The sequence below is a fragment of the Pleurodeles waltl genome, chromosome 11 (genome assembly GCF_031143425.1).
Source record: "Pleurodeles waltl isolate 20211129_DDA chromosome 11, aPleWal1.hap1.20221129, whole genome shotgun sequence".
NCBI lineage: Eukaryota > Metazoa > Chordata > Amphibia > Caudata > Salamandridae > Pleurodeles > Pleurodeles waltl.
Genome location: NC_090450.1, coordinates 899,774,487 through 899,790,408, shown reverse-complemented (window position 1 = coordinate 899,790,408; position 15,922 = coordinate 899,774,487). Strand labels below are relative to the sequence as shown.

Here is a 15,922-nt window from a genome sequence, read left to right as displayed (position 1 = left end):
AGCAGGATAGACTATGGCAACGCACTCTACACAGGCATCCCGACCAAACACCTGCAACGCCTCCAACGCATCCAAAACGCCTCCGCCCGACTGATCCTCAACATACCCCGCCACAGCCACATCACACCCCACTTGAGACCTCCACTTGCTCCCCGTTGACAAGAGGATTACATTCAAGCTCCTTACCCACGCACGCAAAGCACTCCACGACTCTGGACCTGCTTACCTCAACAACAGACTCAGCTTCTACATCCCCAACCGACAGCTCCGCAGACCTCGCCCTCGCCACTGTCCCCCACATCCATCGAAAGACATCCGGCGGCAGATCTTTCTCCTACCTCGCCACCAAGACATGGAACACTCTCCCAACCAACCTACGACAGACCCAGGGCCTACTCACCTTCAGAAGACTCCTCAAGACCTGGCTCTTTGACCAGTAGCAGGTTAATCCCCCCTCCACCCCCTCCCACCCCATCCCCCACCCAAGCGCCTTGAAACCCTAACGGGTATGTAGTGCGCTCTATAAATATGTTGATTGATTGATTATTTTACATGTATCAACTTCCAACCTATTTCTGTCAATATTTTTTCGTATTCCCCTCAAAGCTCAGCACAATATTGTCAAGTCTAGCTGCAAAATTCCCTGTGAAGATATTCTACAATCACAAGGGCCTGGCACTTATCCTGAGAATAACTTTCTTTTGATATATATTATTCTAACATCTCAAATCTCCAAATCTCTGTTGTTTATTTGGGCAAAGAAACATTGTTTAGATATTGTCATCTCTCCTGTGACTTTTTCTCATTACTATATAGCGGTTGGTAAATATTCTTGAATGTTTCACGGTTTATTTCCTCTGAGTACACTCACTGGCCTCCAAGTCTTTGGATTTCTGTGATGTACATACACTTGCAGACATAATGTCTGTTAGCTAATAGTGTCCCTATATTTTCATATTTTGATAGTTTCCTGGACTGCCCGAATTAACATCAGATATTTAAGTAGGTAATCAATGAGTTTTCAGCTCACGTTCATCCCTTTGACACAGCAGCCCAGTATCTTGCATTGTATTGGTTATTAGTTTATGATCTGATAATGTAATATGTCCTTGTGCTGCTTCCTTTAAAGCTACTATTAAGCATGTGTTTAATTTATTTTCGTATTGGATTTATCTGCGTGGAAGTAGTGTCAGTAGTCCTGCAGTACAGTGTGTTTATGCTTCCAGTAATCCACTAATTCCAGGTTTTTCTATAGGTTTCTTCCCTTGGTTATAATAATGACTGCACATCATGACTGTGGGTACTCCTATCTGTGTCCCTGTTCATACCTAAGTTGAAGTCCCCTCCTATTATAAGCAGACCTGCAGCTTTTTCTAACACCTTCTGTAGTGTTGCACACAGGAAGGCCTCCTGAACTACATTAGGTAAACAGATTGAAGCTGAAGACAGCCAGAAATCCCTGTAATCGCCTATTTAACAGGTTGAATCTACCTGAGGGTCGCGGAAAGAAGGTTGTACAGTGTATGGAAAATGGTCAGACATCAAAATACCCATGCCCCTGTTTTTGTAACCACCACAGGCCAGGTATTGTACTAGAAAAAATAGCCTCATCTGGTATTTCCTTAACATACATCTCATGCAGGAAACCAACATGCATATCTCCCTTTCTTAACTGCTACACTACTTTAAATCATTTAGCAAGATTATTTAGTCCCTATATATGTAGTAAACTTGAAGGGTGCTGTTCCAGTTGTATTTGTTGAGAGGCTACACCAAGCATCGCTTTCCCTTCGGATTTATTCCCCATTTTGCCTGTGTTGCTCACTTCAAGATGGACGGCTGTGCTCCATCTGTTTTAAACTTTATCCCACCACTACCGCTTAACTCATCCTTCCCAAATAAATGCAACTCTTGCTGAAACGTTGAGATCCCAAATTCAAAAGAAACCTAAAACTCCAATTCTTGCCAGTTTTCTCTCTCGCTGAATGTAGTCTGGTGCCCCACTCCTCACTTTAATTTAACATGGGTGCATGGAGCCCTAGAAGCATATTTGTTTCCCTTCCTCCCAATCAATAGCTGCTAACCAGGGCCCAGCATCAGTGTTCCCTCCCTAAACTGTACCTTTGCTCTCACAATTGGCACAGCCTGGCACACAGATAAGTCCCTTTTAAATGGTACTCCTGGTACCAAGGGCCCTGTTGCCAGGGAATGTCTCAAAGGGCTGCAGCATGTCTTATGCCACCCTGGGGACCCCTCACTCAGCACATGCACACTGCCTCACAGCTTGTGTGCCATGCCCACCTCTCACTGCCTGTGGCATAGGTAAGTCACCCCCCTCTAGCAGGCCTTACAGCACTAAGGCAGGGTGCACTATACCACAGGTGAGCAAAACCTTAGACATTGTAAGTGCAGGGTAGCCATAAAGAGTATATGGTCTGGGAGTTTGTCAAACACGAACTCCACAGTTCCATAATGGCTACACTGAAATCTGGGAAGTTTGGTATCAAACGTCTCAGCACAGTAAATGCACACTGATGCCAGTGTGGGATTCACTGTTAAATACACCCAGAGGACATCTTAGAGATGTCCCCTGAATACCAGTCTGACTCCTAGTGCTAGGCTGACCAGTTTCTGCCAGCCTGCCACAACCAGACGAGTTTCTGGCCACATGGGGCGAGTGCCTTTGTCACGCTGTGGCCAGGAACAAAGCCTGTACTGGGTGGAGGTGCTTCTCACCTCCTCCTGCAGGAACTGTAACACCTGGTGGTGAGCCTCAAAGGCTCATGCCTTTTGTTACAGCACCCCATGGCATCCCAGCTAGTGGAGATGCCCGGCCCTCCTGTCACTGACCTCACTTTTGGCGGCAAGGTTAGAGGAGATAATGAGAAAAACAAGGAGGAGTCACCCACCAGTCAGGACAGCCCCCAAGGTGCCCTGAGCAGAGGTGACCCCTGCCTTTAGAAATCCTCCATCTGAGTTTGGAGGATTCCCCCAGTAGGAATAGGGATGTGCCCCCCTCCCTCCTCTCCCCTCAGGGAGGAGACACAAAGAGGGTGTAGACACCCTTCAGGACAGTAGCCATTGGCTACTGCCCCCCTGACCTAAACACACCCCTAAATTTAGTACTTAGGAGTGACCCTGAACCCAGGAAATCAGATACCTGAAACCTGAAGAAAGAGGGAGGACTGCTGACCTGAAAGCCCCGCGGAGACAACTGAGACGACAACTGACTTGGCCCCAGCCCTACTGGCCTGCCTCTAGACTTAAAGAACCTGCACAGCGACGCATCCCACAGGGACCAGCGACCTCTGAGAACTCAAGAGTACTGCCCTGAACCGAAAGGACCAAGAAACTCCTGAGGACAGCGGTACTGTTCAAAAAGTGCAACAACTTTGCAACTTTAAAGCAACTTCCAAAGAACGCTCTCTTCCAGCCGGAAGCGTGAGACTTCACGCTCTGCACCCAACACCCCCGGCTCGAGCTCCAGAGAACCAACACCGCAGAGAGGAGTCCCAGGTGACTATAACGACGTGGGTACCCTGAGTCGACCCCCCCCCGATCCCCCAAAGCGATGCCTGCAGAGAGGATCCAGAGGCTCCCCCTGACCGAGACTGCCTGGTAACAAGGAACCTGACACCTGGACCAAGCACTGCACGCCCAGGACCGAGAGGAACCACCCACAAGTGCAGGAGTGACCAGCAGATGGCCCTCATCCTAGACCTGTCGGTGGCTGGCCCGAGAAGCCTCCCTGTGCCCTGCCTGCATCGCCAAAGTGACCCCTGGGTCCCTCCATTGGTTTCAATAGCAAACCAGACGCCTACTTTGCACACTGTACCCGGCCGCCCCTGTGCCGCTGAGGGTGTGCCTGTTTGTGTCCCCCCCTGTGCTCTACAAAATCCCCCTGGTCTGCTCCTTGGGGACACAGGTACTTACATGCTAGCAGACTGAAATAGGAGCACTGCCTATGCCCAGAAGATTGACTGTGTAAGTGCTTTACTTACCTGAGGAACTTAACCAAACTTACCTCCCCCAGGAACTGTTGATTTTTGCACAGTGTTCACTTTTAAAATAGTTTATTGCCATTTTAACCAAAACTGTGTCTACTACTGTTTTAAATCAAAGTTCTATACTTCATGTGTGAAGTACCTTACACTTTATTTACTTACCTCAAATCCTGAATCTTGTGGCTCTAAAATAAAGAAAATATATTTTTCTATATAAAAACTATTGGCCTGGAGTTAAGTCTGAGTGTGTGTTCCTCATTTAATGCCTGTGTGGGTACAACAAATGCTTAACAGTACCCTCTGATAAGCCTACTGCTCGACCACACTACCAGAAAATAGAGCATTAGTATTATCTAATTTTGCCACTATCAACCGCTAAGGGGAACCCTTGGACTCTTTGCACACTATCGCTCACTCTGAGACAGTATATACAGAGCCCACTTCCTACAACTGGGCACTCCCAAGAGTACTGAATGTCCTGGGCCCTAAAGACGTCTGTAATTGCTTTGAATGCCTTTCATTTGTGTAGTGTAATAATGGGCATGTCCTACCGAATTTTCATTTGCACACCAATACAGAAAATAGCATCATCATTTTTCATTTGTTTTGATATAAGAGTTCCTTTGCCTTCAAAGTGGAACCTTGCTGTAATATCTACTAGCAGGTGATTGGTATGACTGCTCATGGTTGCTCTGTGCACAAATATAAAGTAACCAGGTTCTTCCATTATGGCTGCAAAATACTGTGCGTGTAGGCTTGGATATCCCTGCCCTTTACTACCATGGCCACGTCTTCAAACTACACAATCCTCTTGTTAAGCAATTTTGCAACTCTTCCTTCCCTGTAAAAGAATGCACTGTTTCTCCAGTGTGAGCACGCAGCATTCATACTGTTCGTTATCAAGGAGATTTTCATCTGCTCTCCTCACTGTATTGTATCTATCAGATCCACTACACATCTTTGGATATCCTTGATTCTCTTCTGCAAGTCTGTTTTGACTGATGCTATTTTGTATTTTAGTGGTGCAAAGTAATGCTCTATGAAACTATGTGTAACCTCACAAGTATGTGTCCTCTCCCCTGTCTGACCTCACATTTCTAGGTGCTTAGGTTTCATATGCTTTCTGTGCTGCAGCACTGCCTTTAGATTTTGCTTTTTTTTTTTTTTTATATAACTTTATGGGTACCAGGGTTATTTTTACTGATGCAGCATCAGTCACCTCTACACTTATTCTCCACTCTAGATGCCGGGGGCCACGTGATTCACATCCTCTATGGAACAAAGTTTTTATTATCCATCAGGTAAAATGACCGATATGTTGCCCTTTGTATAGGTGCACTCTGTCTTGCTTCCCTTTTTGTACTGTCCCTTATTAAAGGTAAGCACAGCTCATCCTCAATCTTTATACTGCATATTGGTTTACTGTCTTTTCTTAGAAACTGTTGTCTCCCCTATGTCTCAACTGGTGATGGTTTTGCAATGAACTATATGAGCACAGACTTTTTCTCTCAAAGATTTAAACTAACGGCAGATAAGCCAGACAGTGGTCCACTGCTGTCCTTTTCCTTTATGGCCTGGAGGGAGATGAGCTATGTGTGTAACACCCCATTGTCTTCAGTGCCAAAATCTCACTGCAGACCCCTTTCAAAGCCCAGGGTGTCTCCCTTCTTGGAATTTGCTTATCACCTGAGTGAGTGAGGGGGGTGTTTGGAGGAAGGCTTCACTTCCTGCCTTACAGCCAACCAAACTCCACAATCACTCAACTATGGTGTTGCTTCCTTTTGGCAGCAGCCACCTACAGTGCTTTCCAGTACATCCCTGCGAGTCCTGGATCCGGCTGGGGCCCTCAGCTCTTTTTCCAATTACTGCCGGTGGGCCATTTTGACTGTATGTTGACATCCCACAACTGGGTCACACCACCATATGTGTTCTTTCTCTCCAAGCAACTGGCACTGGTAGACAGATTGTGGACAATGTGAGGAGCGGACACTGTCTGGCACTATGTGGTGGTGGCACAAGTAAGCTCTGGGCCTGCAAGAATAAGGAGTGGTTCTTTCTACGCAGGTCAAGGAACTGACAATGGTGAGCAGTAGTAGTAGCCTGAATGGATTGTCAGTATGAGGAGACTGTTAGTGATCTGATAGAGCAGCTTCTATTGGTGGACAATCAGAAAATGTCACCCTAGTGGGTGGTACGATGTTCTAGCTCTTCTAGCTCTTGTGGGCAGTGTAAGGAGCCTGCATTATTTGGTGGTGCGTGAAGTCGACACTGGTGGTTTGTGTAAGGAAGTGGCAAAGGTGGAAATAAAAATAAGGCACAAACACTGTTGGACAGAGTGAGATGCAGACAGCAATGGACACTGAAGGGAAATGAAAGACGGTGACACCGTTAGACAATGTGAGAAACAGGTGTGTGAATAATATAATGCTTTGCCACTAGTGAGCACTGCAAGACGATGGGATAGTGGGCAAGTTGAGGACCTGCTCACAGGTGGACAGTGTGAAGGTGGCAGTGGTAGGCAATATATAGAACAAGCACTGATTATCAGTGCAAGGAGATGGAACTGATTAGCAGTGTAAAAAGCAAGCGCTTTTGGGCAGTGTGCAGTGCTGGAGTCAAGTGTGCAGTGTTGGCAGTGAGTAACAAGTGCAAAGTACTGGTCTTTTGGGTAGTGTGAGAAGGTACTGCTTGTTGGCAGTGTGAGAAACTAACAATGGCATGAAACCTTCAGGTTCCATTACTCTCACTCCTGTACTTGTCAATAATAGAAAAATCAATCCTAATGTCCACTCAGATGAGGCTATGTACTTCAGAAGAAAACTGAGAAAGATCAAAGAGCATCAATGAAATGCCATAAGAGCTGCAAACTCTCCTTGTGGCAACACACAGAAACACAAACAAAAATAGTGAGCTAGCCAAAGCTGTGACAAGGTTTTGGTATCCTAAGGAGAATGGAGAAGGGGCTTGGTTTAGTTTTCTGTTTTAGTCTTTTGGTACAAGAAGTAACACTGCTTCTCTCTCAATGTATTTGCTTCATCCTCTTCATTGGTTTTACTGATAAAATGTAGGCAGCTCTGCTGTACTGCTTTAATGTTGTTTTTTCTACATTCACACACACACACAAATGTTGCTTTCCATGTCTGAAGTGAACGTGGACATCTCTTCTCAAGAATTAATAATGCTATGGAATGCTCTGTTGTGAACACATGCTCACATCCGGGCTGTCAGAATTCAAGGACAGAAGTGTTTCCTCAATGTTTCATTCAATAGTAGTGACTAATGAAATGGGTGAAGATAGTTGAAAACCTCCACCATCTACCACTTAGTAACATTTTAACAGCTTCTGCGCTCTCAGAGTATGATGTATAACCCAGCAATAGAAAAGAAAGCAACCACTGTTTAACTCCCTGGCCGTGGTTAAACTTCAGCTACTGTGCAATATGCTAATGGGTATTACATAGGGCCTGGCATAATCTTTAATTATGCTTGGGGAATAGGAGGAATTTGGCAGCTCCGTGTTATTCTTTTAACAACAGGATCTGGCCAAATTCCAGCAATCGCTGTGTGGCAGACATTTTTTCTCATTCGAGCAGTACAATGACATTGGGAACAATACGAGGCTCCAGCAAGCGAACTGCCAACAGAGAGCAACATTCGGCACCCCTTAGCGTGATTTCTGGTTGCTAGGAAGCCTTTGGCATGATTTTCTAAGGTGAGCTGTTGCTGAAGCGGTTCCGGTCAGAAGCCTGCTTCCAGTCAATTTTCTACTCGAGCAGCAGAAAAATCAACTTGAATGGCCTCATGCTCCTGCCCACCTCGTGTTGCCATTCGCGCTATATTGCTGCACGAGCAGAAGAGCATGCATTTTTTCCATCCCTTGGCAGAACTATGCAGAATCTTGCGGAGTTTTTATGTAACTCTGCAAGATTCCACGAACTGAAATTCCCCAAGTTTCGTCTACCCCTGGTATTACACTATCAAGGCAATGTTTGACAGTCTAAATTGGGTATCCCTAAAGAAATTCAGAAATCAAAGTGAACTGCTTAAGTTTGTTCTAAACTTGATTATGAAAATTGTTTGTACTATTGCTCATCTTGATGGTATTTGTAATTGATTAACTTTTCACGCTATGGTTCATGTATAATCCACTTTGATATAAATATATTAACTATTTACATATTAACAGTAATGCAAGCCATATACATTTCATTTTGTGCAATACCCAATGAGGACCAACAATATAATGGTTTAAAGTAAATGATTATTTAGAATCATTTGTTTATAATTCCCTGTGCCCAGATTCCTCAAGGGAAACAAGGTTGTTTTACCGGTATAGCATTTAGTACTTTTACTGTTAAGTATCGATTCCTGTAAAATGGAATTAGCTCACCATGATTATAATGATGTTCTATGTGGCAAGATATACAGCAAACCAGGTGCTCTTTCTCAGAGGCTGGTTTTGGGGCACAGTTTTTAACTTCCTGCCAAAAGTCTCACCCTTCATGCAATATGAATGCTGTAGTAGCCACCAACTACCACTAAAACAGTACTTCTCTAAGACTAAAAAGTGAAAGGACAACAACAGATTGGTGCACAAGGATGACGTGATGTAATATTGGACTGCCCACTTGATAACCATATTATGTTTATGTGATGTTATATTGATTTGTATAGCACACTAATCACCCAAGAGGGTCTCCAGGTGCTTAAACCATCAATGAATGGCTTTATGGGCTTAACTCTGACTGTGCTATTGCCACCGAAAAGTGAATGATGGGCACTACAGGCCCACTGCACTTCTAACTGAGGGGGAGGAGAGGTTTGGGGGGTTATCACATATCACATTTTTGGGGGTGGGGAGGACTTCAAAAGTGTATGGGTGGCACAGATGTCTCACCAAAAGAAACCCTATTGTCGACAGGAGCCCTAATGCAGGAATTAAGCATTCTCGAGAAACTCAAGGGGTGGGAAAATACCAGTTTATCAAACGTGGGTGATATCATGTCAGGTACACTCATATGCTCCTTTGATGATCTACAAAAGAATTATGATATTCATAACATTTTTTTTTTTAGATTTGTGTAACTTTGGAACCAAATACATTTCGAAATGTTATTGTTCCTTGAGACATCATACCCACAATACAACTGATGAACTCAGGAAGGTATGGGATGAGGAAGCGGGACGGCTCTCTGAAGAGGAGTGTTACGCAGCACAAACAGCCCTTGGAGAGGTCACTACTGCTACACAGTGTAGACTAATTCAAATGAACTATCTCCATCTCACATATCTCACAAGGGACAAATTACTGAGGTTTGGGAAGAAAAACTCCCTCCACTGCTTAAGATGTAGGAATTCTCAGGAAGACCTTTTGCATAGTACAGTCATGTGTCCCAAGGCACAAGATAATCCACAACCGCTCCATCTGGACATATCTATATATGGATGCTAACAGATAAAAAGGGTCTTGGTGAATTAGGGTCTGGAAACTGCATAAATGAAAGCCTGGAAAAGTGTAGAAACACCAATTTTTCGAAGCTGGGCACATGCAATGGACTCTTGTATTACATTAGAGATCCTGATTTAGAAGTCCAGAGGATGGTTGGAATATAGAGGCATCATAGGAGAGCCATAACTTGGTGATATTACTTTGACTGAGTTATGAAGAATCATAAAGCAACATTGCACGAGATACTGCTGATTGTCTTCTCTAACCCATTTAGTTTCATTTATTTCACGCTATGGTTCCCTGCGGAATGCTGTTTTGCAAGCATCGCAAATGTGATCTATTATTTGGTTGAACATAAATAAAATAGTTTCATTAAAAAAAAAGTGCAAAGGATAAACAGGCAAGAGGTACAAAAGGTACAGCCAACAAAACATGAAATGGTAAATAAAGTCTATAATACCTTTACTAAATCTTTTGGCCAGCCAGTTCCTAAGACACTGCGACTTCCGTATCCAAGGGTGTTGCCTCCATACTCTGCAACCTTCCTACTGTTTGTGTTTGGACCGGCGTATATCACCAACTGAAAGAAAAAAAAAATATGTTCCTATAACTATAGAAAAGCATGCATTGGACAGGTGTTACAGTTGTTTCATTACATGTGTTTAAAATACACCATAAATTTTCATAAATGCATGTATGTAAATAACAAAGTATTTATAGTTATTTAATGGACGACTTTTCTTTTCCAATATAGGTGTCTCTCATAGATTCAGTTTTTTTTAATGCCCAGACTGCTGTTTTTAATAAGTCCATAGTGACAAGTCCACAGTGCCTCACATGGCACAGTAATACCTTTCTAAGGTATCCATCTACTTCTATTCAGGTTTGTTCCATCCAGGCAATCAAGGAGGGATATCTCTACCATGAAGAAGCCATTTTAAATTATTTTTAGCAGGTTAGTAGAGTTGAGAATCAACCACTGCGAGAAAAGGGGTGAGTTGCAAATGTCTATGAACCATGCGTTCTAGAGAAGTACTCTCACAAGTAAGTATTTCTGTCAAAGCAACATGTGATGCATATATTTTTGGAATAGATCATAAACAGTATTGTCAATATGTTTTCCAAGATAAGAGAGGCAAAACAAGTTCCACATTTGAACTGGTTACTAATCATTACTGACTTGTGTATAAAAGCATACATGTGAGTCCAAGGCGTAATGCTTTGTGAAACTCTCAATTTTCCTAAATGTGGCGACTATATAGATATGTGGTAGATATGTCCTCTTGTTGAATATGCGGTGACTCTGTTGGGCAGTAGTCTGTTTGGAAATAGGTTAAAATAACCTAATAGTTGACCAAGTATACTACAATAGTCTTGTTTAAAACTACCTTAACCGTACACATACATGAGCCTCAAAGTTATAGTTGAGCCTGTTAAATAGTTTACCTTGTTTGGATAATAGCATAACATGCTTTGGAATCAACAAATGCAATGTCCTTTCCACTGTAGAGGACGAATTCATAAAACATGAGCAAGGACACTGACTAGTTGAGGTCAACATCTAGAATAATTCTTGTCATGATAAGCTGAACTGTATTCTGAGCAGCATTTATCCTTCTGACACAGAAAGGCTTGAAGATGGATACATTTTGTTGGATGGTAGGGCAACTCAGAAAGCCAATTCTCATTGAAGAAATTTCATGTCAAAAGAGTGCCTCAGTTCAAATGTTAAGTACCTTTTTCATGGATTTACTTTCCAAAGAGGCAGCACTCACCCACCAGTTGTAAATATACTGACATGAGAAATGTCTTGGTTCTGCTGGAGATCTGGTCTGGTTTCTATAAGAGGAGCGCTCTGACTGTGTAGAGAGCTCTTTTGTAATTAATGAAGTACTCCCCATCATACTTGCTTTCCCGGGGCCCTCTGTGAGACTTATGTAAATCGTACCAGACATTGAACTACTGGGAAACACGATGTGGAGATTAGGAGAACTATTGCAGGAAACGTTCACACAGCACCATCAATAGCATCCTTCCTTTAAGAACTCTGTCCCAAAATATTTGTTCCTTCTTCCACTCCAATTCTCCTGCTTGGGAGGATTAAATCCAAGGTTGTACCCAGTCAGCCTTCAGATGTCATTCCAACACAGGTACTTTGAAGCTGTGAAATGCTTTGAGCAAAACGAAATTACCTGACCCAAAGCAAATTCATAGCCACTGACTGCATGGTTTGTGGTTAACTGCAAATCCTAGAAATACTGACTGGAGTTGTACCAAATATTTGTGGAGACTAGGTCTGTGGCAGACTCGGAGTCCTGCAGTAAAATACTTTTTCTAAGATCTAGAAACACAAACTAAGAAGGGTCTGGCAGGTTCTGTTCCAGAGGCCACAAGGAAGAATCCCAAGTAACGTGTGTGCAAAGAAGACTTCATGGCCTTGCTTCAATAGAGGCAAGCAACTAAAAACTTTCATCAAGAGTAGTAGGTCTTAGGCTTTTCCTTACGAACTGTGTTTCCCCTTACTTTTTCAAAAGTGTAGCCTCAATATTCTAAAGAAGACCTGGTTTAACATGCAGCTTGTTGCAGACATCTGTGTTCTTTTGCTTATGACTTTTTTAAACCCACAAGGAGGTTTTACTGAAATACTGCATAGAGAGTTTGTCTTCTAAGCAGCCTTGCTACAAAGAGCACAAAGGCTGTGGCAATGTTTTCTAGGACAGAGGGCTGTATTCTAAGTGTCTGAATGAGAATGTCATTTTCCACAACTGTATATGGCTTCCTGAAGTCTGTTGTTAAATTTTTTATTTTATATATTTTTAATCAATCTTTTAAAAGAAAATAGAGTTACAACCAAAGCTAAGCAGTTAACAAAATCACTTTGGGTCAGATAAGCTTTAATCCAGAAGATATTAACAGTGAAGAAATGTTATTTAAACACATCTGCCAAAGCGGGCAGTGTCTCCCTTACCCGTCCCTCCCTAAAGTGCCTTAAGGCTGCTTTGGTGGAAGCTCCTGCAGGAGGAAAACTCTCTTACTGCAATTACACCATATCAGTACAGTATGGTGGAACTGCCGCAACAACACATGAGTGGTGGAAATTAACATTACAAGTCTCATTGACATGCATGAAGGTTTGTTCCAACACATAAATAACAGTAACAGGTAGTTCCTTTTAAGAGTGCATTGGTGAACATGGCTGTCTTGTACAGAATATGTGCAACTGAAAATAGTAGCAAAGTACAAAGCTTGAACTGGGAAACCAGTCCATCACCATTTTTGGATGCATCTGTGCTGCAGATGTAACATTCCTTAAGCTGCAAAGAGCTGAAACTTAGCAGCTGAAAAGATAGCCTACACTCACCCGAGTGACAGAGCAGGAAACTCATCGGGGGGCAGAAAAATAAGTTCCATACTTGTAACATTTATTCGACAGGACTGGTTTCTGATTTACATTTAGATGCTCTATAAATATTTGCAAAAGTCAAGATAAGAATCATCCAGAAAAAATAACAGACACATTATAACATCTTTGAACAGAATCCTTGCAGGGGGTAATTCTAAAGTCATTTGAGTATATTCCTACCTATATCTCCCTGCCCTGCAGGGACACCTCCCCCCTGGCACTTCCCTTCCTTAGATGCTGTACCACAAATAAAATGACATTAAACTGTTAGAAAGAAAACAGTTCACCAGAAAGGTCAGGAGTGTTGCATCTTAATCTATTTAAAAGCAATGTTGGGGAGCCACTTTAGCAAGTAAGTAACATCTCCAGCACTGTATTTTGAATAGATTAAGGAGCTATTTGAATAGAGAACCAAGCAGTAAATACTGGGGAGGTTGTTAAAGAGCTGCTCATGATTGAAACATGTTTTAGCACTGCTACTGATTGAAACATGGTTTTAGCACTGCTACAAGGTCGGTGTTAATGTCGGCATTCAGGCAGCATGAGTCACAGAAGATATGGAATGATCACTAGATAATCATCCCCACTGCAGATGTTCACCAGAACAGTATTGACAATGAATGCTGTCATTGCAGCCCTTTGTATAGTGGGCTAACACAAACTGAAAGCTATCTTAAGGTAAGGGAACTTAATGCATACCACTTGGTAATGGTGGTTTTGACCACTGCCCGCCCTACCCTAGGGCTGGCTGACGACCAGGGACATTTGTGGTACAGTTTATACGCGTGTGGCTCTTTCTGCACAGCAGCTGAGTGCCAATTCACCTCCAGTGTTTGCAGCAATTGCTCTGCCTCCATCTTGAGCGTACTGAAAAACACTGGCAGGGCTACCGTCTGGTTTAGGTGAAACTCAATACCACTTTTTAGTGAATTCGAGTAATGTCCTGATATTGATTTCTTAGGATGGAAACTGGTGTAAGGTTCCTTAGCTGAAAGCAAATGAATCACATTCCTTTTTGCTGACTAATATGCAATCGCCTATCAAGACCTTAATCCGTGTAAGAAATCTAAGGTCACCAAAATGCATGCAAGTCCAAAGCCTTTGGTCATGATGCAAGTAAACACCATAATGAGATCCCATTTCTGTACAGGCCTCTGGAGTGAAGGAAACATTTGAAGTAAGCAAGGCACTTATGACTAGTATTGTAAACCGCATGATCAGAGTCGGTCTTTTTTTGCACTAGAATATTGCTGGCAAGTGTACAAAAACTAGTGTATTAATAATTTCCTACAATCTGGCACTGGTTGAGCCTACAAGGGAACTGATCAAAACGTCCATGTTTTCCTGGGTGAAGTGTAAATGTCGGAATCCTAGAAGTAAAGGATTCGCGTGCAGATGTTAAGGGGCCCAGGGTGTACTGGCAGAAGCAGTTCTTGTCCCTTGTTCAGCAGCTGGGTGGACAGGAAATTGCAATAATTATGCTCACATAAACATAGCAGTTTGCAATACTCTGCTCAGAAGACAGTTAGTTGGAAGTTTATAGAGAGGATGTACAGATAAATACAGCAGTTTGTAATACCACATCCATTGGGCCCAGTTCAGTGCCATTAGGTTGATTCAGCAGCTGCACAAGAATGCAGCAGTCTGTGCAACAGGGGATTGGAAGAACAAAAAAATGTACTCTTTCCTCCCTTTCCACTGAGAACATATCTGCCTATTATGCTGTATCCTACGCCCTGTAAGAGAAAGAAAAGCATTTAAGAGAGATCCTCTCACTCACATAATTCAAGACCCTATGAGGTTTAGGGTGTCCACTCATCACTGACTCCCGAGAAGGTACTTCACAGTAAGTTTTGAAGCCCGCATTCATATTTCCTGAGCTTCTTTGGATAGGTTGCAGGAGTGGTTTCCACCCTTACTGAGGAGACAGAAAACTGATGATGTGACTGGAAAACCTTCAGAATGTACTTGAAAGCCCTCAGCTAGAGAGCTATGAGGCCTAAGCGCCTGGTAAATAGGAGGCCGAGATCCCCAGTCAGGGGCCCAGCCCTCTAGTAAAGCCTCTCTGACCTCTGATATCAGAAGGGCAAAGGGGAATGATATAGTCAGGTGCAGACAGTAGTTCTAACAATCCAATATTGCTTTCATGGGGTCCCTCATCAGGTTGCTGTCTGGCCAGCGACTTGTCTCCTCTGTACACTGGCTTCCTACAGGGCAAGGTGGCACAATTGCATCATAATGATGTATTATCATTGTAGTGGAGGATGAAAAACCATTGCTGAGAACACTGCAGCACAAATCTCCATCCTTGAATGGTAGTTCTGGGAACTGAAAATGGCAATGAGTGCCATACTGACATGGCCTCAAAAAGTTCCTCGCTGCTGAATGGCAACTTTATGACCTTTGCTGGGACTTCAAGTGGAACCCTGTACATTTTAGTGTTGACTCGGCCATGGCAAAACTGACGGAATTCCAAATGTGTCACAACCGGAGATGGCTTAATCGAATGGTTAGTGGCTGGTGTATTTTCTGCAAAAATCCACCCTTGCCTCCTCCTATTAATTGTTATGGTACAGCATGTTAAAACTGCAGAGTTTATTCACCTGGAAGGTGAGGGATGTTGTTGGAGATATTTTTCTTTCTACGCCTTGGTGCTTTTAGCTTTCATTCATCAGTGGAAATGACAAAGACAGAAGTGGGTTCAATGATCATCTGAGAGTGGCTGCTTCCACTGCTGAGTAAGGCGTGTCCACAGATCTTAGATAAATGGTAGGCAGAATCTGTAGCCTTGAGTTTCCTGTCCTAGCGAAGGGGAATCGCAGGGACAGATGTAGGTGCTTGCATGTCTTGGACAAATTTGGAGTACATCTGCCAATTAGGGCCATGTACAAAACAGTGCGAGAAGAGGACTACACAAATCTCTGGGAATGTTTTAAGGGGCAATCATTTGTCCTGCAAATCTGTGTTCAGTTGAGATTGGTCATGCAACTGGATGTTGTAGTGTGTCCCTTCCTGAGACAGGCGCATCATGGTACCCAAATTCTTGTTCCTTGTAAACTCATCTAA

The 15,922-nt window shown here is 43.2% G+C and overlaps 1 protein-coding gene across 5 annotated transcripts in view; it reads right to left on the bottom strand.

Moving 5' to 3' along the window:
- Positions 1 to 15,922, bottom strand: part of HECTD4 (HECT domain E3 ubiquitin protein ligase 4) — a 1,724,100-nt gene that overhangs the window by 1,235,807 nt on the left and 472,371 nt on the right. For all 5 annotated transcript variants that reach the window (XR_011199486.1, XM_069214810.1, XM_069214812.1 and 2 more), the window contains exon 22: positions 9,914 to 10,033. Coding sequence is in view for 4 of the 5 variants with exons in the window: in XM_069214810.1 (XP_069070911.1) it covers positions 9,914 to 10,033 (120 nt within the window). In the remaining variant the exon portion in view is untranslated. The remainder of the gene's footprint in view (positions 1 to 9,913; positions 10,034 to 15,922) is intronic.